The sequence below is a fragment of the Macrobrachium rosenbergii genome, chromosome 9, assembly GCF_040412425.1.
Source record: "Macrobrachium rosenbergii isolate ZJJX-2024 chromosome 9, ASM4041242v1, whole genome shotgun sequence".
In the NCBI taxonomy this organism is placed as follows: domain Eukaryota; kingdom Metazoa; phylum Arthropoda; class Malacostraca; order Decapoda; family Palaemonidae; genus Macrobrachium; species Macrobrachium rosenbergii.
This window is the reverse complement of record NC_089749.1, coordinates 12,850,162-12,872,661: the sequence shown is the minus strand read 5'-3', so window position 1 is coordinate 12,872,661 and position 22,500 is coordinate 12,850,162. Positions and strand designations below refer to the sequence as shown.

The 22,500-nt window shown below is 36.8% G+C and overlaps 1 protein-coding gene across 1 annotated transcript in view; it reads right to left on the bottom strand.

Annotated features, from left to right (window-relative positions):
* The window catches only part of Ten-a (tenascin accessory), a 1,082,171-nt gene that overhangs the window by 121,630 nt on the left and 938,041 nt on the right, over positions 1 to 22,500 (bottom strand). The window contains 1 exon segment of the mRNA XM_067108410.1: positions 2,152 to 2,178. Coding sequence (XP_066964511.1) covers positions 2,152 to 2,178 — 27 coding nt within the window.

Genomic DNA, 22,500 nt, shown 5'->3' with positions numbered 1-22,500 from the left:
GTGCCATTTATTTGACAACAGAATCACAAAAGGTGGTACAGAGCAGTTTTTCACAGTCCCTCACAGCATTTGGTTCATTGTTGCAATCAAGGTGGCGTCAGTCATCCACCCGACTGGTTTTAAACAGTTCGTTGCAACAGTTTAAATAAAAAAAAACAGTCTTAATAGGTAATTTCAATGGCAGACATTACTCAAGTGCAGCAGGAAAGTATCGATTCTTAAAAATCATATGTCATAACTGATTTCTAATCCTCTTTTATATAAAAGTAAAAGGAGATGAGTAAAAAACAAACCTCATGCACCGAAATGAATAATAATAATGATAATGATAATAATAATAATAATAATTATAGTACTCATAATAAAATAACTTTGATGTACTTTCAAAGGGTATGTCAAGTGGCTGAAATGAAAAGATGAATATTTTTTTAAGAAAAGCATAAAAACATTAAAATTTTCAAACTAATGTTTACGTAAATGAAAGTCAAAAAATGCAAAAAAAACTCTACAATCACGAAACCCATTTCAGGAAACGTCAAAGGAAACAGTTTTTGAAAACAATCGAAACAATATGACCAAACGTTTTCTAGGACAATCAGTGATTAACATTAGGGTCCTAACGAATTAAAAAAAAAAGCGTAATGAAAAAAAAGAGATCACAACTCAAAATGAAATAACAGTGCATTACGCCAAGAGTGTTAATTGTGACGGTCCACTTATAACACTGAATATCGACAGAAATTATAATAATAATGATAATATCAGCTATAGAGGAAATAACACCATACACACAAGAATATATACATCGTATCATGCGTATGTTTGCATGGCAGTGATGTGTGTATTTGCTGACTGAATTTGTTCATCTGTGTATGATTCTGTATCTTTGGTGTGTACTATGCAGTGTTCTATAATGTATCTTTAAAATTTCTTTTATTCAGGATATGGAATTATGTTTAATATGTGCCTGCTGTTACATTGGAGTATAATTTCGTACGTATATAATTGTGGAATATATACTGTATATACATATGTATTATATATATATTATATATAATGTAACCATTATGTATATAAGTCTAAGAGCTTGTATTACATATTAATTACAATGCATGTAGCATGTAAAACTGTATAATGAACATACACACTGCCTCATCTATTCGTTTACCTAACCATCTATTTTCGAGTAAATTTACACACACCTGTATATATTTACATAAATGTATACATGTATACATATGCATACTGACACATATACATAAATATTTATGTTTATGAAAAATACTGTATTTTGTGATTCTGTACCCTAAGTTATATTTTTATTATATATATGTATATATAGTATATATATATATATATATATATATATATATATATATATATATATATATATTTATATATATATATATTCATAAATACACACACATATATACCCATTATATATAGTATATATATATATATAAGATATATATTATATATATATGCATGTCTGTATGTACATATGTATGTATGTATGTATGCACGATTATTCAACATCCAATTATGTACATCCCACTCATACAAGCAATCAAACTCACCTATTCATGCTATTCATATCATTAATGTATGATCTATGAATCAGTGAGAATAAGCTAACATCTACAAAGGATCCCCAAATTTACTGTATATAATCACATCCACCTAATTAAACGTTTATCCCAGAGTTCACAATGACATATTTAATGAAATTACAAACCAAAAAAATGATTAAGGACAAAATTATTTTTTATACACACAATTCCATTCATACCCACCCGCACGATCACACTCGCGCACAAATCTGTTATACGCAATACATCAGCATATATTCGTTTGTGTACATAATGTTATTATACCAGAGCCACTGAACTCCGGCCACAGAGTTTTTTTCGATGAAAAAACAAAACACCCTTACTGAGAGGGGGCAACAGGAGCAATAATAATAATAATGATAATAATAATGATAATAGCAATAACAATGATAATAATAATAATAATCAGAATAATAACAACGGAAAAAAACTAAGGCCTAGAGTGGCAGCAGAGCAGCAGCAGCAGCAGCAGCTTGGAAAGCCTGGCTTTTTTTTTTTTTTTTTTTTTGGTTGGGGGGGTTTGGTCATAGTCTCTACTTACCGAGGATCGTAGGAGCTCCAAAACTGACTACATTATGACATTATACAGACAGTGGGTGGTTGTGGTAGTGGTTGGTTGGTTGGTGGTGGGCGTTGCAGAAGCGGGTACAATGCAGTGCGTGTGGAGTGCAGTACATGTGGATAAGCATAACAGATGCCAGGCTGCGTACATCCTGCGGACAGGAGGACACGCCACAGAGGACAGACATGGGGACACACAGGGGCTTTAGAACGGTGGCCACCCTTCGACAAAACCCCCCACACACGCCCATTCCAGCCTACTACTTTTTTTTGTCAGTTTTTTTACTGCTACTACGATGGCTACTGCTAACTACGTAACTACGGCTACTGTACTACATCGACTACGGTTATTTTTGTCCACTACTGTACCTCTACAGTTACTTTTGTTCACTACTGTACCTCTACGGTTACTTTTGTTTACTACTGTACCTCCACTACTTATTGTAACCCCTCCCTCCACCCCACACCACTACCAATGTGCCAAGACACACACACGCACACACAGACGGAACATAGATACTCTCACTTGAATATTCACGGGACAGACAGACAGACAGACGAACAGACAGACAAATAAACAGACAGACAGAAAGACGCGCACCCCACGGAACCCCACCAACTCACCAGCCTTGTGGATCAGTTTATCTTCAGATTAATACACTGAACAAATATTTCTCGTTTATGGTAATGAAGTTAAATAAATTTTTTGTGAAAGGGTTTTTCCTTTTATTTATTGGTATTTTTTTGGGACAAGTTGCTCTTTATTTCTAAAATATCTTCAGCAATAAACACAGAAAATTGCCTCCTAAATAGTTCTTAAAGGGCCTGATGGCCAGTCCAGTACCACCATCACGGATAAGAAAAGGAAAGAAAAATAGATGACGATTTGAAGATTGTAAATGCAGGAGGATAAAGGACTAAGAAACAAAAGAATACAAAGGATGGAAGAGAAGTATTCGTGTGAAGAATTATGAAAATACAAAACAAATATTCAGATATCAAGAAAATTTTAGATGAAAAGAAAAATTGTATTAGATTTAATTTTTCCTTTTTCATTTTTTAGGTACCAGGATCTGTGGCAGAGTGAAACAAGATTCCACGGGGCTGAAATAAGGCAGAAACTGGATATCTTATTAAGTTAATAAATAATTGGGACGGGAAATATTTAAAAATACATAAGGGCATGAAAATACCCAGAACAAAAGTGTACGGAAGAATTTAAGTGTTTGGAGTGGAAAGAACAATAATAATAAATAAATAAATTATGAAGTTTTCAAATAATCGCCTAAAGGTATATAAGAAGTTCCTGTGGATTACCTGAATGTGTCAGGACAGGCATATTTGTAATGGTGCAGCAAGCACAATGAGAGACTTTGAAAGCACGAAATGTCAGACTATTTAACGTGAACCCAGTTCAATACAAAATGTTGTAAAAAAAGTGAAGGAATGTATAAAATTGAAATTTTATACAAGTTCACATTAAATAATCTGACATTACTTGTTTTCAAAAGTCTTTGAATTTCCTTGCTACGCCATTAAACCATCCCTACCCTTATTTATGTTTCTGAGAGAAGAAAGTGGGGAGAGAGAGAGAAGAGGAATCTTGTCAGTGTTGAAAATGGACAAAGGAACATTTTGATCAGGAAGAAAATGTAGGCTGCGCGAAATGAAAATAAGAGGTCAGAAAACAACATCTGGAGGAGGAAAGACGAAAGAAGAAAACAAGAACTTTCTTATAAAAGAAATGTCCTTTGAGGGTCAAAAGTTGGGAAGAAAAAATCATTTTCCTCAGGCTGGGATTTCATTGTACTGATAAAAGACGAAAGCTGGTCTGCAGGGGGTTAAAGTATTTGAGATCAATAAACAGTATTCAGATAGATCTGTTGAGAGTTAGTCATATGGAACTCTCTTTGGACTGCATTTTATCAGATGTTACGTTTAGTCAGATACATGAAGCAAACAAGATCTTCGTTTGGTTGACGATTTTTCAGTGAAGACATACCTATATATATATATATATATATATATATATATATATATATATATATATATATATATATATATATATATATATATATATATATATATATTGAAATCAGGTTATGAGTATTGAGCAGCCCCATCCTGTATATGTTAAGCTAAATACTATCGTTACTCTAAACAGGTGACTGTAACCCTTGTCTTATTTAAGGGTCCTGCATTTGCATAAGAACTTCGACTAAAAAGGATAAATAGCTTTCCCCAACAGCTATCTCAAAAAGAAGTCAGAAATACCTACAACCTATGCAGTTCAGATTCGTGGTTTCACCTACTCACAGATTTTTCTGTGGAATGTATCTCCAAATCATTCGCGGAAAATTCGCCTTCATGAATTTTTTCTGTGGAACGTATCTCCATATCATTCGCGGAAAATTCGCCTATTCGCGGATTTTTTCCTCGAGCAATATGCACTAATTACTGTATTTCCATGTTATTTCCATATTTTGGTGGATGCAACTGGATTTACATTTAATTATAAATCCCAGAGATTCTCACTAGATTTCTGTCATCGATGTGTGACCGAAACAGTAGTTAACGGAGAGGGTTGCAGTGTTGTGAGAGTTCTCAAACTTTGTCATTCAGGTTTTGACATCTAACACAAACAGATACGCGACTATTCATTAGAGAAACCACCACCAGATTGGAAAAGCTAGGACGTTTGCCAAGAAGTACTAGTAATTTATAAGAGACCTCTCATATAACCAGTAAATTTCACATGCTGTACAATGTCAGCATTCTACTTAGTCACAACTGTGAAACCTTGTGAAAGTTAAAAGTCTGCAAATGATACTGCGTCAGTGAAAAGAATGACACTACTGAGAAGACCTAAACCTCATTAGCATGTAAGAATGATACTAAACTGAGAAGACCTTAACCTCACTATTATGTAAGAATGACACTATACTGAGAAGACTTTAACCTCACTAGTGTGTAAGAATGATATTATACTGAGAAGACCTTAACCTCACTAGTGCGTAAGAATGATACTATACTGAGAAGACCTAAAAATCACTAGTGTGTAAGAATGACACTATACTGAGAAGACTTTAACGTCACTAGTGTGTAAGGATGACACTATACTGAGAAGACTTTAACCTCACTAGTGTGTAAGAATGACCCCGCACTATACTGAGAGGGACTTTAACCTCACTGTGTGGAAGAATGACACTATGCTAGAGGAAGACCTTAACCTCACTGAGTGTGTGGAGAATGACACTATACTGAGACCTATAACCTCACTGAGTGTGTAAGAATGACACTATACAGGAGGATATAACACTCACTAGTGTGTAAGAATGACACTATACTGAGAAGACCTTAACCTCACTAGTGTGTAAGAATGACACTATACTGAGAAGACTTTAACCTCACTAGTGTGTAAGAATGACACTATACTGAGAAGACCTAAACCTCACTAGTGTGTAAGAATGACACTATACTGAGAAAACCTAAACCCCAGTAGTATGTAAGAATGATACTATACTGAAAGACTTAACCATCACGAGTATGTAAGAATGACGCTATATTGAGAAAACCTAAACCTCACTAGTATGTAAGAATGATACTATAATGAGAAAACCTAAACCTCACTAGTATGTAAGACTGATACTATAATGAGAAAACCTAAACCTCACTAGTATGTAAGACTGATACTATGATGAGAAAACCTAAACCTCACTAGTATGTAAGAATGAAGTACTATATAAAGAGGAAAACCTAAACCTCACTAGTATGTAAGACTGATACTATGATGAGAGAAGACAAACCTCACTAGTATAACCAAGGCTGATACTATGATGAGAAGACCTAAACCTCACTAGTATGTAAGAATGATACTATGCTAGAGGCCTTGAGCCTCCCACTAGTATGTAAGAATGACGCTATACTGAGACCTAAACTTCACTAGTATGTAAGAATGATACTATACTGAGAAGACCTTAACCTCAATAACTAAATTTCCCCAAAATTATTTCAGGATACTACATTTGAAGTAAGATCCACGTGAAACCTGAAGATCCTACAAACCCTTCAGTTTGAAATCAGGTTAACAAAGCTGACCAACTGCGACAAGGTCAAGAAAATGAAGATAATTCTAAAAATGGAAGATCAATCATATTCTAAAGGACACAACTGAGGCAGCGCCTCAGTCAGAACGTTTGTTCCAAGAGACAGTTGTAGTATGCAACAAACTAAGTTTGGAAGTAAACGTGAGACTGAACAAATACGATAAACCAACGCTGCAGAAAAATGGCCAAAAGTGAACGGAAGGACTTTTCTTGTATATCTATGTCAAATCTGACTTTAAGTAGACAAACCGAACCCTTCTAGCAAGCACCCACTTTTGGTTTTTCCAGAGTGGAATTAAATGTTTAAACTGATCTGATTATAAAGCTAGATTTGAAGACTTTCCTGGAATCTAGTCAGAGACAGATGCTACAGCTACTACAAATGTCACGGGCAGAACACAAAATTCCCAGTTTCATTTGACATGAAATTATACCTCCTGGCTGTGTGGGTTGTTGCAGTTCACGATGAGGTACAAAAAGGTGTCACGACAGGCTCAGGAACGTGTTGTTTCCAGCACTGCAGAAATAACAGCATTCATATCGAGATTCATTAAGACAGGGAGGCTTAGTGACTATTCAAGTGAGAGCATCTTCACCGGCTTCACAAAGTACAAAGCAAAGCGTTCAAGACTGAGAGGAACTACGGGCACGCATTGCAAGATCAGGGCAAATCATAGTAGGCCTATAATAGCTGCAGCTATCTATCTATATATATCTCTCTCTACGGTAGCATCATACAAATCAACTATTTCTAAAGCAGGTTCCTACTTATCATAGGTCATAAGTGTGTGTGCTAACAGGAAGAAGATAGTACCTCTATCTTAAGAATTTACTGAGCAAACTTCCTTAAGTAGCTATGGTACAAAATCAACTGAGGGAACTTACTATGTCTATTAAAATTAAACAAACTAAATGTTCAATATTCTCTCTCCTTACAGCAAAGAAATTCTTTAGAGTTTCTCTTTCCATCTCTCTCTTGGGAGCAAATTTTGCTAAAGTACCAGAAACAAAGTTCTGAAACTCAAAAGATGAAACATCTTGGTGTGAAAAACTGCTTCCAGAATGAATTTCTTCATCACCTCTGTCTAATTCGCATTCTCAAAAAATGAAAGAGCTTCCAAACTGAATCCCTCATAAACGTAAAATGATTTGGGCCTACAAGTATATAATGAAATTATGGAAAGGAAGTACTGTACAAGGCTTGGCTGTGTCTACAAGAACGAATTTGTAGAAATCCCTTTCCAAAGCAGTATAGTACAGCCCTAGCTTCAAATTTTATGAAGAGAGGAGTATGAATTGGAGAACAAGATTAATTTGATCTATTCTTTATGGTTTTTACATGAATAATACGGCAATTCTGAGAAATCAAAACCATCTTTATACCTCAGCAGAATATTTTTCTAAATTGTACAGTGAAGAAGTTGAAATTGGGCTGTAATGACCCTTTTCCTTATAGCCCACCACATGAAACTGACCTAAGCTAATAATCAACCTGAGTCAATGATCTGTCTAGCTGAAGATGAATCAGCTATGATGCTTGAGATGTAAGCCTACCAGGGACATGAAAATCATATCCAGAACAATACCCAGGTCCTAGCTTCAAACAACCTTTTCCAAACGCGTGAGTTCCACCAACTTGGCAAAATCAACCTTAGGTTCAGAAAGACACCCTAAATCAGCTTAAACGACTTTCACTTGCAAATGACTTCAAGAATGATGTTATCTCTTCACCTATAGCAACAAGTAAAAAATGCGCCGAAGTTTCTTCCGCGCAATTGAGTTTTCTGCGCAGCAGCTACCACGTACAATCAAGGCCACCGAAAACAGATCTATCTTTCGGTAGTCTTGGTATAATGCTGTATGAGCAGCGGCACATGAAACTTTAACTATGGCCGGGTGGAGGCCTATCTTGTATCGTTGCCAGAAGCACGATTATGGCTAACTTTAACCTTAAATAAAATAAAAACCACCGAGGCTAGAGGGCTGTAATTTGGTATGTTTGATGATTGGAGGGTGGATGATCAATATACCAATTTGCAGCCCTCTAACCCCAGTAGTTTTTAAGTTCTGAAGGTGGACAGAAAAAGTGCGGACAGAATAAAGTGCGAACGGACAGACAAAGCCGGCACAAAAGTTTTCTGTTACAGAAAACTGAAATCAGTTCTTCTAGATAAATAAGTCTTAGGTCTAAGTGGCCTTACTGACGTAATCAAAACGTCCTTGAGCTGAAGATCTCTGACCTTGACCTTCACTTAGGAATTGACAGCATCCTTAACATATAAATCTTTCAGGACCAATTCCTCCTCTCAACCTATTCCTACCAACGCTTCTTCCTCCTCCTCCTACTCTTCTCAACCTTCTCCTACAATTTTCCTGCCACCTCCTTTTTCTCTTCTTCCTCTCAACCAATTCCTCCTCATTCTCATCTTCCTCATCCTCCTCTTAACCTGTTCCTCCACCTACCCTACCAATTCCTCCTCCTCCTCTTAGCCTCTTCCTCTTCCTCCTCTCAACCTGTTCCTCTACCTATCCTACCAATTCCTCCTTCTTCTCCTCCTCTCAACCTGTTCCTCTACCTATCCTACCAATTCCTCCTCCTTCTCCTCCTCCTCTCAACCTGTTCCTCCACCCACCCTACCAACTCCTCTTCCTCCTCCTCTTAGCCTTTTCCTCTTCCTCCTCTCAACCTGTTCCTCTACCTATCCTACCAATTCCTCCTCCTCTTCTTCCTCTTGACCTGTTCCTCTTCCTCTATCTATCCTACCAATTCCTCCTTCTCCTCCTCCTCTTAGCCTCTTCCTCTTCCTCCTCTCAACCTGTTCCTCCACCCACCCAACCAACTCCTTCTCCTCCTCCTCCTCTTAGCCTGTTCCTCCTCCTCTTCCTCCTCTCAACCTGTTCCTCCACCCACCCAACCAACTCCTTCTCCTCCTCTTAGCCTGTTCCTCCTCCTCTTCCTCCTCTCAACCTGTTCCTCTACCTATCCTACCAGTTCCTCCTCCTCCTCTTCCTCTTCTCAACCTGTTCCTCTTCCTCTTCCTCGCGTCATCCTGTTCCTCTATCTATCCTACCAATTCCTCCTTCTCCTCCTCCTCTTAGCCTCTTCCTCATCTCAACCTGTTCCTCCACCCACCCTACCAACTCCTTCTCCTCCTCTTAGGCTGTTCCTCCTCCTCTTCCTCCTCTCAACCTGTTCCTCTACCTATCCTACCAATTCCTCCTCTTCCTTCTCTGTCCCCGGCGAATTCCAAAACCAATTTTTCCTCCGCACACTTAGCACTAACAGACAGCAGTGCATAAAGGACCTAACAGGCTAATGCGACGGGCGGGAACTTTTTTTTTTTATATGGCAGCAGGAGGGTAACTGACTTAACCGAAGTGCTTTTAAATAAAAAGTTGCAGCAGTGTTTTTTTTTTAATTTTTTTTTTTTTTTTTTTTTTTTTTTTTAAAGCCCTTGGGTTAATTCGCCTTTACATGGCATCGTGAGATTCGGATCCGGAAGATGGGCGTTCGAATCCCGGCCCAGACCGAGAGGCTGATGTCGGGACGGTTTGTGTTTTGAGAGAGGAGAGAGAGAGAGAGAGAGAGAGAGAGAGAGAGAGAGAGAGAGAGAGAGAGAGAGAGAGAGTACTTAAGGAATTTTACCGCATCCAATAAGCTGCTAACAGGCGATGATGGCGGAGTTGTCGAACCTTATAAAGCTATTTTAAAGCTCTATTTTTCTCCCGATATTTTCTCGCGGAACGAGAGAGAGAGAGAGAGAGAGAGAGAGAGAGAGAGAGAGAGAGAGAGAATCTGAACAATCGTTTCCTTTAACACTGATTTCTCCTTCAGTGTATAACATGGATAAAATGACAATTAACAGAGAGAGAGAGAGAGAGAGAGAGAGAGAGAGAGAGAGAGAGAGAGAGAGAGAGAGAGAGAGAATAAAAAAAAAAGGCGACGCAGGCCTTTAAAGATTGAGAGTCCAATGGTGACTTTAATTTAATTTTAAAAAATTACTGGTCTGAAGGAGAGAGAGAGAGAGAGAGAGAGAGAGAGAGAGAGAGAGAGAGAGAGAGAGAGAATAAAAAAAGGCGACGCAGGCTTTTAAAGATGCAAAGTCCGATGATGACTTTAATTTAATTTTTAAAATTGACTGGTCTGTTAATGGGTTTGCAAACGGATGGTGAAATCGGTGGCGGTATCAACTTTCGTACTGACAAAGCAAAAATCTCTCTCCTTGATTTTATATCTACGTGTGAATGAATTTTTTTTTTTTTTTGTTTTCTGAAAAGAAAACTATTGTGCCGGCTTTGTCTGTCCGTCCGCACTTTTTCTGTCCGCCCTCAGATCTTAAAAACTACTGAGGCTAGAGGGCTCCAATCGCGTTTTCTGTACAGCCGCTACAGCGTATAACCAAGGCCAACGAAAACAGCATCTATCTTTCCGTGGTCTCGGTATAATGCTGTATGAACCGCGGCCCATGAAACTTTAGTCATGGCCTGGTGGTGGCCTATCCTATATAGTTGCCAGAAGCACGATTATGGCTAACTTTAATCTTACATAAAATAAAAACTTCTGAGGCTAGAGGGCTGTAATTTGGTATGTTTGATGATTGGAGGGTGGATGATCAACATACCAATTTGCAGCCTCTAGCCCTCAGTTTTAAGATCTGAGGGCGGACAGAAAAGTGCGGACGGACAGACATGTGCCAGCACAATAGTTTTCTTTACAGAAAACTAAAAAGACACAACCACTCACAAAATCTGCTAAAGAACAGCATACACAGGCTTGCCACACAGGCACTGGGGGTTACGAAACTTGACTAAGAATCTTGACAAGTTTTGGATGAGAGATTTCAAACAAAATCATCTACTGGCGAAATGTTGATTTGTTGCCCTAACTTCACGTGTTCTTTTCTCCTCTCGACAATACGACTTCCTCTCCATTAACTCTCCCCTTTTCTGCAATCAATGAAGCAGCCTACCCTTCTTAAGAATGGAAGAATTTATAGACATCCTCAGTCGTCTCCTTCTATACTCACGAGCAGTTTTGAACGCAATGATTTTCCTGAGATGGGATGGAAAATCTTGCTGTCTTCTCACAACATTTTTTATAATGTGCTACACAAGCACTCTTCTTATTATTGTCACTTTGTTCGCTAATAATGAAAGACCAATTAAACCAATTTATTATAATTACTATTTCGGTAGATGAAACCTAAGCGCATGGAACAAGCACATCAAAGTGGCCACTGACTTGAAATTCTTCAAGTTTCCAAAGAATGTTGGTTTCAACCTTCCACCGCAAATATGAAAGATCTATCATTTAACCAAAACTAATACGTCAAAGCCTTAAAACAACCATTCAGCTTAACACCCTATATATATAAAAGGAATAGCACTCACCAATGTTATTTTCTAAAGCCAACCGCTAAATGTATTTATTACTTCCGCACAATGAACGACCAATTCCATCGAAGAGCCTAAAACCCAACAAATTGAGACGAAGTCAACCGAAAAGAAGATATTTTTGATTGAATAAAGCAATTAACCAACGTACTTCATCCAATCAACTGGAAGGATGCAACAAACAACACCCCCCACCCCCTAAAAAAAACAATCCTTGTTTACCAAACTACATTGTTTACAATCGCCACTCCCTCTCACACAAAACCTGTTTTTTTTTGGGAGGGCCAGAGTGAAAAGTACCATCAGCGATGGTATATGATCCAATGTAAAAAACTAAATCACGCTATTTTGAACGGGAAATGGCGCACCCACATTCGGGGTTCAAATGCGCCGTCCGGTGATTTATCTAGACGTGATATTTCTAGCAATGTTATATATGCCATCCATCCCCTCTCGGCCCAAATAAATTCATGTATTGTAACTTCCAAAATGCATTGTTCTCTTCTTTTTTTTTTTTTTTATTTGGCATAAAAGGGGGGGCATTGGAGTTGACGTTACTTTTTTTCTTTTTTTAGTTAAGAAGGGATACCTAAATCTCATGACTCATAGGCATTAGGCCATAGACCATAAAATGGAATCATTCCAGATTCCAGCTGGAACACGATACAAATAAGCGAAGAGTTAACGATACAAAAAGCTTAAAACTGACTATTCACAGTGGCTTTCCTAATATGTTGTTATTTTCTTTCTAATCATAATTATTGTTAAAAGGAATTATATTGTTAGACTGATTAAATATAAAACATCAGCATCACAACAGCAAGGTAAAAGCCCAGGTATCACCATAAAAACACGAAAGACTAAAATGCATTCTCTAGATGCCACTAATCAATTAATGGAAACTTCTGATGCACAAGAACTCAATACTGAAGTAGCCATCTTATTTTCTAGAAAAAATTCTGAGCCGATTTCAAAACAACATGCAGTAATGGCAATCTGCTTTTGTAAAGAAGTAGTGGTAATCCGCTTTCTCAGAAGTAGTAATTGCAATCCACTTTCAGAGTGATGGCAAATGGGCAATCCACTTTCAAAGTAGTAATGGCAAATCCTGGTTCTGAAGTAAGTAATGGCAACTGCTTCAGAAGCAGTAATGGCAATCCACTTTCAGAAGAGGATTTATAACTTTTCAGAAGTAGTGAATGCACAATCCACTTTAGAAGCAGTAATGGCAATCCACTTTCAGAAGTAGTAATGGCAATCCACTTTCAGAAGTAGTAATGGCAATCCACTTTCAGAAGTAGTAATGGCAATCACTTTCAGAAGCAGTAATGGCAATCCGCTTTCAGAAGTAGTAATGGCAATCACTTTCAGAAGCAGTAATGGCAATCCACTTTCAGAAGTAGTAATGGCAATCCACTTTCAGAAGTAGTAATGGCAATCCACCTTCAGAAGTAGTGATGGCAATCCACTTTCGTGATGGCAATCCACTTTCAGAAGTAGTAATGGCAATCCGGTTTCAGAAGCAACAGGTTTATTCAGTCCCATTCTCAGAAAATTGGATTTTATGTGCTTTCTAACCGAAGGTTAATAACCTTTTCGTATGAAGAAGAATTACAAGAACATTTGCAATTAAAGAAGATTGATGTTCAGTCACAACTGACACCATTTCCGAATAGTTAATGCACCAGTGCTTGAAAGCAGATTAATACGATTATTAAGCTATAAATCTGTGACCTCATTTCCATAGACGTAATAGTTCTTTGCATAAGACTGAGTGCAAATACGTCTGGAAAAATCTCCATCATTTTCAAAGTTAATACTGCTACCTATAAAACTATCAGTAACCCCTTCAGTATAGTGATTTACATACAGTACTATGATATTAAAATCATGCCACTTAAATAACGTGCACGCAAACATAAAGGACTACTTTCAGTTCCTTTCAGCTATTCACAGCCGATTCCATTTTCAACCTCAAATCAATTGACCCAATTTCCAAGCACAGATAAAAGACGACCAAACAACTGTTGAAAATTGACAGGCGATCCCAGAGATTATGTAGAGCAGTTCAGGATGAATCGTTTGCTTAAAAGCTTTATCAAAGTGACAAGTATTTTTATTTTCATAAATGTTTACTGTCATAGGAGTCAGGGTCCATATAAGAGTTAAATCTCTAGATTTGACTTCGATATCAGCTGCAATATAGTCCGAAGCGATACCAGCCAGTATTAATTCTGTGCTGAATATTTCTATCAAAATTACGGCAAATACTGTGGAATTTCTGCTGAATATTTCTAACCAGAATTAATGGCAAATTGGGAATTCCATACCTGAATTTTTCTAACCAGAATTACTGGCAACACTGGGGAATTCCAACTGAATATTTCCTAACCAGAATTACCGGCAAATACTGGGGAATTCCGTGCTGAATATTTCCTAACCAGAATTACCAGCAAATATCGGGGAAATCTGTGCTGAATATTTCCAAACCAGAATTAACAGCAAATACTGGGGAATTCTTTGCTGAATATTTCCCAACTTATACTGCAAGGTGTTTTTTTTTAATCTTCTTACTGTTATTCTGATTCTTAAAGTATTTCATACTTAGTATTATTGTGTGAATTGTCACATTCATGTAAGATTTAGCAAATACAAAATGAGAGTATAAAAGATAATTCAAGACCAGAGAATCAATTTAGCTTATAAAATAATATACATACATACATATATATATATATATATATATATATATATATATATATATATATATATATATATATATATATATATATGAAGCGTATCTGATATGTGTATAGATGTCATATCGTTTTAGATAGGTATAAATACTGTATAAAACAGTACTTTTGTGTGTATGCATTAAATGCTGTGTGATGTGTGTTGTGTGTGTGTGTGTGTGTGTGTGTGTGTGTGTGCGCGCGGGCGCGCGTGTGTGCATGCGTTACTGCACGCAACTTGTCGATAGAAACAGCACAAGAAACAAAAAAAAAAAAAAAAAAATAAATAGAAACAGCCGTTAGTGGTGATGGTGGTACCAGTATAATAATAATAATTATTAATAATTCTATTTTCCAGGAAGCATAAAACGCTTGCAAGCAACAACCTCCGACAGTCTGGTTACACAGAGCGCAACAGTGAGGGATCATTACAGCTTTAAAATGGTGGTAGTGGCTGGTGATAGTTGCTAGTGGTGGTGGTGGTTGGTGTGGTGGTGGTGGTGGTGATAGTGATAGTAGCCTGGTCTGGACGTTCTAAGGGGCGGGGGGTTAGTGGTGGGTGGTGACAGATGGTGTAGGAAATGAAACAAAAAAATTATAGTTGTGGAAAATGAAGAGTTATAAGCTGTTATAAGCTAGAACATGATCCTGACGTCCTTCTAAAAAATTACAGAGTGATTTCTGTATCTCCTAGACCCTAGATCATAGGGAAGGGGGTGGTGTATGGGGTGTTGGGGGTGGAGGGGGAGAGGATAATGGAGAAATAAGACAGTACAGGGAACTATGATAATAATAGGCTAAAGCCTGTAGAAGGGGAAATGTAAAAGAGGTCACATATTTAATATGGAAATTCACGATTCGTTCTCTTGACCTTCCAATGCTCTGACAGAATCACTCCCTCCCAGGTCAAACACACTGACTGACCTTCCTTCCAGGACATTTTGGGGGTGGGGGGATGTGTTTTTTTTTTCCCCTGACTAAGAGCACCAATAAACACCCGCTAGCAAGACAGTAACACACTGCCCTTCATACACAAAATACACACACAAATACACACACATCTATGTATATACACACCACACGACAGCGATTTCTAAACGATGCTCTCATCGAGTGATCTACACAGTGAATAGCAGCAACTCCCTCTAAGTGGAGTGGGGGATCCAACAGTTTCACTTTAGCCAACTCTATATTGCACTGATGGTGAGGCAGGTTTCACAGCTGGGCCCCCAACTGTCGAAAATATTATTTATTCTTCTACGTGATTTCTATCTTCGAGAAATTTTTCACTCTGTTCTACTTTCGTGAAATCTAAAAGTGATGCTTACAGTGACCTGGAGAAAGTTGACTAGCTTTGCTAATCAAAATGGTTCTCATTTTATTAAAGGAATTGGGAACTTGAAAAGCAAGTTACTTTGGAACAGTCATACGGTATAACTGACTATTAGCTAGTACTTAAAATGACGTCACTGATTTAAATACACTAAAAATAAAAAGGATACAATACGTCAAAAAGTACACAAAAGATGACTTCAGTTAAAAAATAACAATTTCCATATGTTTAAACTCACTACGTGTTTCACAAACCCCCCTGATGAAATCGAACAAAATATACTGACAAAAATTAAGTATCATACCAAAAAACAAGTAAAAGTTCAGTAAAGGTGCCCAGCTACGAATCTGCTCCGCAACACGATGTTAATCTACTGCTCAACTACTAGATTATTATTATTATAGCATTCCCAAACACACACACACGCACAAACACACACACATACACACATACAGCTACTTTTAAATATTCCTGGCGTCATTTCATAGCAACCCAAATTTTCCAAAGACTCAAGTCCACACGGGAATGACGAATTACAATGAGTAATGACTTCATTACAATGAAAAACGAAACAAAAAGATAATGGGGCAGGTTCTATGAAATGACAGGCATGGTAATCAAATCATGTTGATGACATTAACAATGATTATTATGGGAAGCTAAATCATTATATTACTTCTCTTTTTTCTTTTTTCAACATCTCCTTTTTTGACAAATTTTCCTTATCTTACTCACTCATCAACTTACGATCAAAATTAGCAATATACATAAGCTCTGAAAATAATCATTACAACATTACGGCACATCAAATGTCCTTGTTATTTTTCATAAACCCAATTCTCTTAAAACCTTGACAAATCATACATATTTATTCTGTGGCATTGACTTAACTCTTCCTATATATATAAGATTCTGCCTTACACTTTTTTATGATATATATATTTCTAAATATTTTGGGCGGATTCACCATAAATCATAATAAACCAAAATAATGCTTTGAAAAGGAAAAGATAAAACTTGGGAAAGCACTCAAATAGCCCATCACACACGTTTCACATCCTAGGGTTTAATGATTTTTTTTTTTAAACAATGAGTAAAATTAAAACCACTCCTGATGCAGTTGGTTTCATCACCACAAAACCAAGGTGAACATTTAATTCAACAAACCACAATTTCAACATTTCACTTGATATATAAAAAAAACCCTAAATAAATAACCTCATTAAACTCAGTCGTTGCATATGACTTCGCCATAATGGTAGTGGTGGTGAGATGACGTAGTAATGACGTCATCATGCACCGATGACGTACGAGATGACGTCATCATGCACCGATGACGCCACATGCTAGCACTCAATAGCCGTGATGTACTGACTCTTAATATTACTTCCATAATTGATTGACTCTACCCTACCACACCCAATATATATAAGTACCCCGGTCTTCCCACGCCCCCTTTCTCTACCCTCAGTCATCTCTATGATAGAACAACATTTTGATTTAAATTGACGTGATAAAATGTACTTTCTGCATATCTTATTGCCACTTCAAAAATAATCATACACAATTTCCTTTAAAAAAATCATACACAATTGTTTGAAAAAATCATACACAATTGTTAACTGCTGTCATACACATGCATACACTTCCACGTGCGCAGCTGTAAAAAAATATATATGGAATCATACAGATATATACAAAAATACATTTCAAACAAGTTTCAGGTAAGAAAGAAAATGTGCAACATTTTAATATCAAAATTAAGACTCTCTCTCACACGAGGAACATAAAACAAGCAGAAAATACGCAGGACAGACTTTTGATGATGGCAGAATTTTTTTTTATTTATTTTTTTTCGGTAATTTTCATTTCGTAAGAAAAAAAATCCAACTTTTAATTCTTTCCCTGTGACGGGAATATTTATTTATTTTTTTTTCAAAACATTAATTTTCATTTCATAAGAGAAAAAACAAATTTTTTTTTCTACTTTACAGTGACAAAAAATGCTTCAAACCATTTTTTTTTCAAAACTCGTCAACGGCATAAACTTTAATGCCTGTATTTTTTTTTTTATCAAAACATCACGATGAAGCGAAAAAAAAACTACTCGCATAATTTCCCTATTTCACAGAGATTTTCGTAAGGGGAGAGGTAGGGGTGAGGGGGATGGGGGGTAGTGGTTTATGGACTATAGGGGGTGGCCATATAGGAAAAAAATTGAGTGACTTTCCTTCATATTTAGGCAAAGAAGAATTCTATCAAACAAACAAACAAAAACAATACCATTTTGTGCTTTTCAAAACAATAGACACTGTGATCACTCTCAATATATTTATGCACAGGCATTGTGACCAATATAACCTTCAAAACGTTATTGGTAATGATGATAATGACAAAGAATAACCAAAAACGCTTTCTCAACTTGAGCTGAAAGAGGGAACAGACATGAACCGTAAGAGTGGTGATTTCTGAGAGAAAAAAAAAAGAGGGGTTGGTTGGGGGGAGTTTGTAGGGCTTTGGAGCGGGGGAGGGGATATGATATATAAGTCCTGCAATTTATGGGGGGAAGGGGAGGACTTATTCTTTTTTACATATAAACGGCTTTCTCTCTATTCATTATCCAAAGCATTTTAAATCTAACATTATTTAATTCTTTACTGAACCAAAAAAAATAAAGTCCTTTTATTTTCTGGAATAAAACACACACAGCTTTTATAATGTTTAGATTAAGACATTAAAAAAATATGAAGCTTATACAAACCAGTTGGACACACGGGAATGTCATAAAGAACTTGGTTAAGGAAATCAAAAAAGAATAAACAACCGAAAGAAAAGAATTGGTTGTGATAACAATAATAATAATATAATAATAATAATAATTAATAATAACAACAATAACCTTTCTAAGCCTTGGCTGGAAACCACACAAAATGATGGAAGAAGAATCCAAAGCGAGAAAGGAAGAAGAGGAAGGTGTGAAGATTGGCAAGGGAAAAGATTAGGAAATGAGAAGGATAGAAGGATGAGAAGATGAGAATGGTAGAGGGTAAAAAAGGATGTGAAGGGTGTGAGGGCTAAAAGGATGAGAAAATGAGAATGGTAGGAGGAAAAAAGCATGAGAAAATGAGAATGTTAGGAGGAATAAGGATGAGAAAATGAGAACGTTAGAAGGAAAACAGGATGAGAAGAAGAATGTTAGGAGTAAAACGGGGAGAAAATGAGAATGGTAGAAGGAAAAGAGGACGAGAAAATGAGAATGGTAGAAGGAAAACAGGTTGAGAAAATGAGAATGGTAGAAGGAAAAAAGAGTGAGAAAATGGGAATGTAAAGGAAAAAAGGAAGAAAAAAATACGAATGGTGGAAGGAAAAAAGGATGAGAAAATGAGAATGGCAGAAGGAAAAAAAAAAGGATGACAAAATGAGAATTTTAAAAGGAAAAAAGAAAATGAGAATAGAAAGAGGGAAAAGGATGAGAAAATGAGAATGGTAGGAGGAAAAAAATGAGGAAACGAGAATGGTACAAGGAAAAAAGGACGAGGAAATAAAATGACAGGGAGCAAAACAGGTGATTGGGAGGAAAACGAGAATGGAGGAAAGAGAAGTAGTAAAGGATGAGAAATGAGAACGGTATGGAGAAAATGGGAGAAAAATGATAATTGTAAAAGGAAAAACGGATGAGAAAGTAAGGATGAAGAAGGAAAACAGGTCAATAAAATGAGCAGTGGAAAAGAGAGAGAGAGAGAGAGAGGAAAAAATTGGAAATGAGAACGGCAGAGGGGAAAATGATGAGAAAATGCTAAAAGGTTAAAAAAAAGTAAAAAGGCTAGGCGATAAAAAAAGGAAGAAGAGTTAAAGACAATGAAATGAAAGAAAGTAAAAAAAAAAGAAAATGTAATCAGGAAAAATCAAAAGAATGAGCAGAGGAAGTTGATAACAGCGAAAGCTAGAGAATGTAAAGTAAATGATTGAAAATATAAAAGTGAAGAAATAAATGAGAGAAATGATCGTGTTGAAAAAAGGGAAGAGGAATAACAGAATAAAGGGGAAATGTGAGATGATGAAAAAATGAGCAAAGGAGGAAATGTGGGGAAAAATGATGAAAGTAAAGGATGAGGAAATGAGTGGGGAGAAAATTACAATAAAAACTAGGAAAATGAAAATAGTGAAATGACGGAAAAAGCAGGATAATGGAAAAAGGACAAGAGGATATTAAAGAAAAGAAAAAAAAATTATAAGGAGAAGGACTGGAATGTGAAGATGAAATTCACATAAAAGAGGTTTTCCATTTTTTAATTTTATCTTTTTAGTTTTCGCTCTTTGGGATTAATGGAAAGAGAAAAGAATTAAAACTAAAGTACATAGCAAAAACGAAAAATGTATTTCGTTTAATAAGGATTAACTTGCCATCATAAGGAAAAAAATACCAATAGTCGCCCTAATCTAACTTCGTTCAGAGGTCACGCCCCTTTTTCCGTACAAGGTTGCTGATTGGTGCATATACGAGTCCGTGCTGCCATCCATTAATTCACACTAAGCGTGTTCACACTTTATAATCACACCTGTACTTCTGAGTAATAATGTTAAAAATAGCGACCATGAACATTTAACCGAGATCAGGTCATTAATACCTTTAACTGAATGTTGAAAAATGTTCATAACTCATGTCACAAAACTGTCATGTTAAGGGCAACATCGTTTTCGAAAATTATTTTAAACTGAAGCGTATTCATTCTTTTGTTTCATTTGTAACAAATGTCCATGATTTTGTAACAAATATTTCTGTATTTTGTAACAATTATAAACTGAAGAGAAGCAAATGTCTGTCTGTCTGAATTTCTTTTTTTTTTTCTCTCTGTAGTTCTGTCCTTTTTTCTCAGTCTGTCTGTCCTTTCTTACTCTGCCTGTCTTTATTCCTCAGTCTGTCTATCCCTTTCTCCAGGGAAATGAGTTGAAACTGGAATCCTAATGACGAAGACAAGGGAAAGAATTAACGTACGAATTACCTTCTATTTGACATTTAAATAATTTCTGACAATATTCCTTGGCAAGATCAGGGCACTGGAATATGGACATTACTGTGTTCCCAGTCCCCTCTGTAAAGCTCTGGACATTACTGTGTTCCCAGTCCTCTCTGTAAAGCTCTGGACATTACTGTGTTCCCAGTCCTCTCTGTAAAGCTCTGGACATTACTGTGTTCCCAGTCCCCTCTGTAAAGCTCTGGACATTACTGTGTTCCCAGTCCTCTCTGTAAAGCTCTGGACATTACTGTGTTCCCAGTCCCCTCTGTAAAGCTCTGGACATTACTGTGTTCCCAGTCCCCTCTGTAAAGCTCTGGACATTACTGTGTTCCCAGTCCTCTCTGTAAAGCTCTGGACATTACTGTGTTCCTAGTCCCTCTGTAAAGCTCCTGACATTTACTGTGTTCCCAGTCCCCCTGTAAAGCTCTGGACATTACTGTGTTCCCAGTCCTCTCTGTAAAGCTCTGACATTACTGTGTTCCCAGTCCCCTCTGTAAAGCTCTGGACATTACTGTGTTCCCAGTCCTCTGTAAAGCTCTCTGACATTACTGTGTTCCCAGTCCTCCCTCTGTAAAGCTCCTGACATTACTGTGTTCCTAGTCCTCTGTAAAGCTCTGACATTACTGTGTTCCCAGTCCCCCTCTGTAAAGCTCTGGACATTACCTGTGTTCCCAGTCCTCTGTAAACGCTCTGGACATTACTGTGTTCCCAGTCCTCTGTAAAGCTCTGGACATTACTGTGTTCCCAGTCCTCTGTAAAGCTCTGGACACATTACTGTTCCTAGTCCCTCTGGAAAGCTCTGGACATAACTGTTCCCCAGTCCCTCTGGAAAGCTCTGACATTTACTGTGTTCCCAGCCTCTGTAAAGCTCTAGAGCATTGCTGTGGTTCTCAGTCCCTTCTGTAAAGCTCTGGACATTACTGTGTTCCCAGTCCCCTCAGCAAGCTCTGGACATTACTGTGTTCCCAGTCCTCTCTATATAGCTCTGGACATTACTGTGTCCTCAGTCCTCTCTGTAATGCTCTGGACATTACTGTCCTTATAGCATATGCAGAAATGCATACATTATACGGACCAATCAGCAACTTCATTTGTGGAAAAGGGGCGTGGCTTCTGGGTCTTGATAGCAGATGGTGCTGAAAATAAACAAACCTGTCTTCCTTAGTTCTGAATCGATATCAGTGAAACTTATGAATTTGTATTCAGAAAGCCTGCAAAACTAACTATTTAACGTGCTGAATAATCTACGTGTAAGGACACAAAACAGAACTAAATCATTATGCTTGACGGTACAAAATAATAGATTCAACATTTATGTATGACAGAAAAAGATGTAAAATTTAGCAGTGACCTTTAACTTAAAAAATAAAACTAGACTATGTCATAATGTATAATGAAAAATGCGGCAATGACGAAAAATATCACAAGAATATCTGAAAGCTTCGTATGACCTCTATTAGTAAAATGTAACTGGAAATCTATACAACAAAATTATTGAAACATTCATAAATGAAATGTGGATCAAATAAAAATTTGAGTTTAGAATTTTTATAATTAAAAATTTCGAAAGAATGTTTCCTTAATGTGAAAAGAACGAACCAAACGAAAAAGTAAAGGCTATCAATGTTTAAAAATTCAATTAAAAATTATAAATTGAGGAACAAAAATTTTACACGATTCAAAATAAAATCATTAAACTGAAAATCATACTTTAATCTAAATGCAGAAAAAAAATAAACCCAA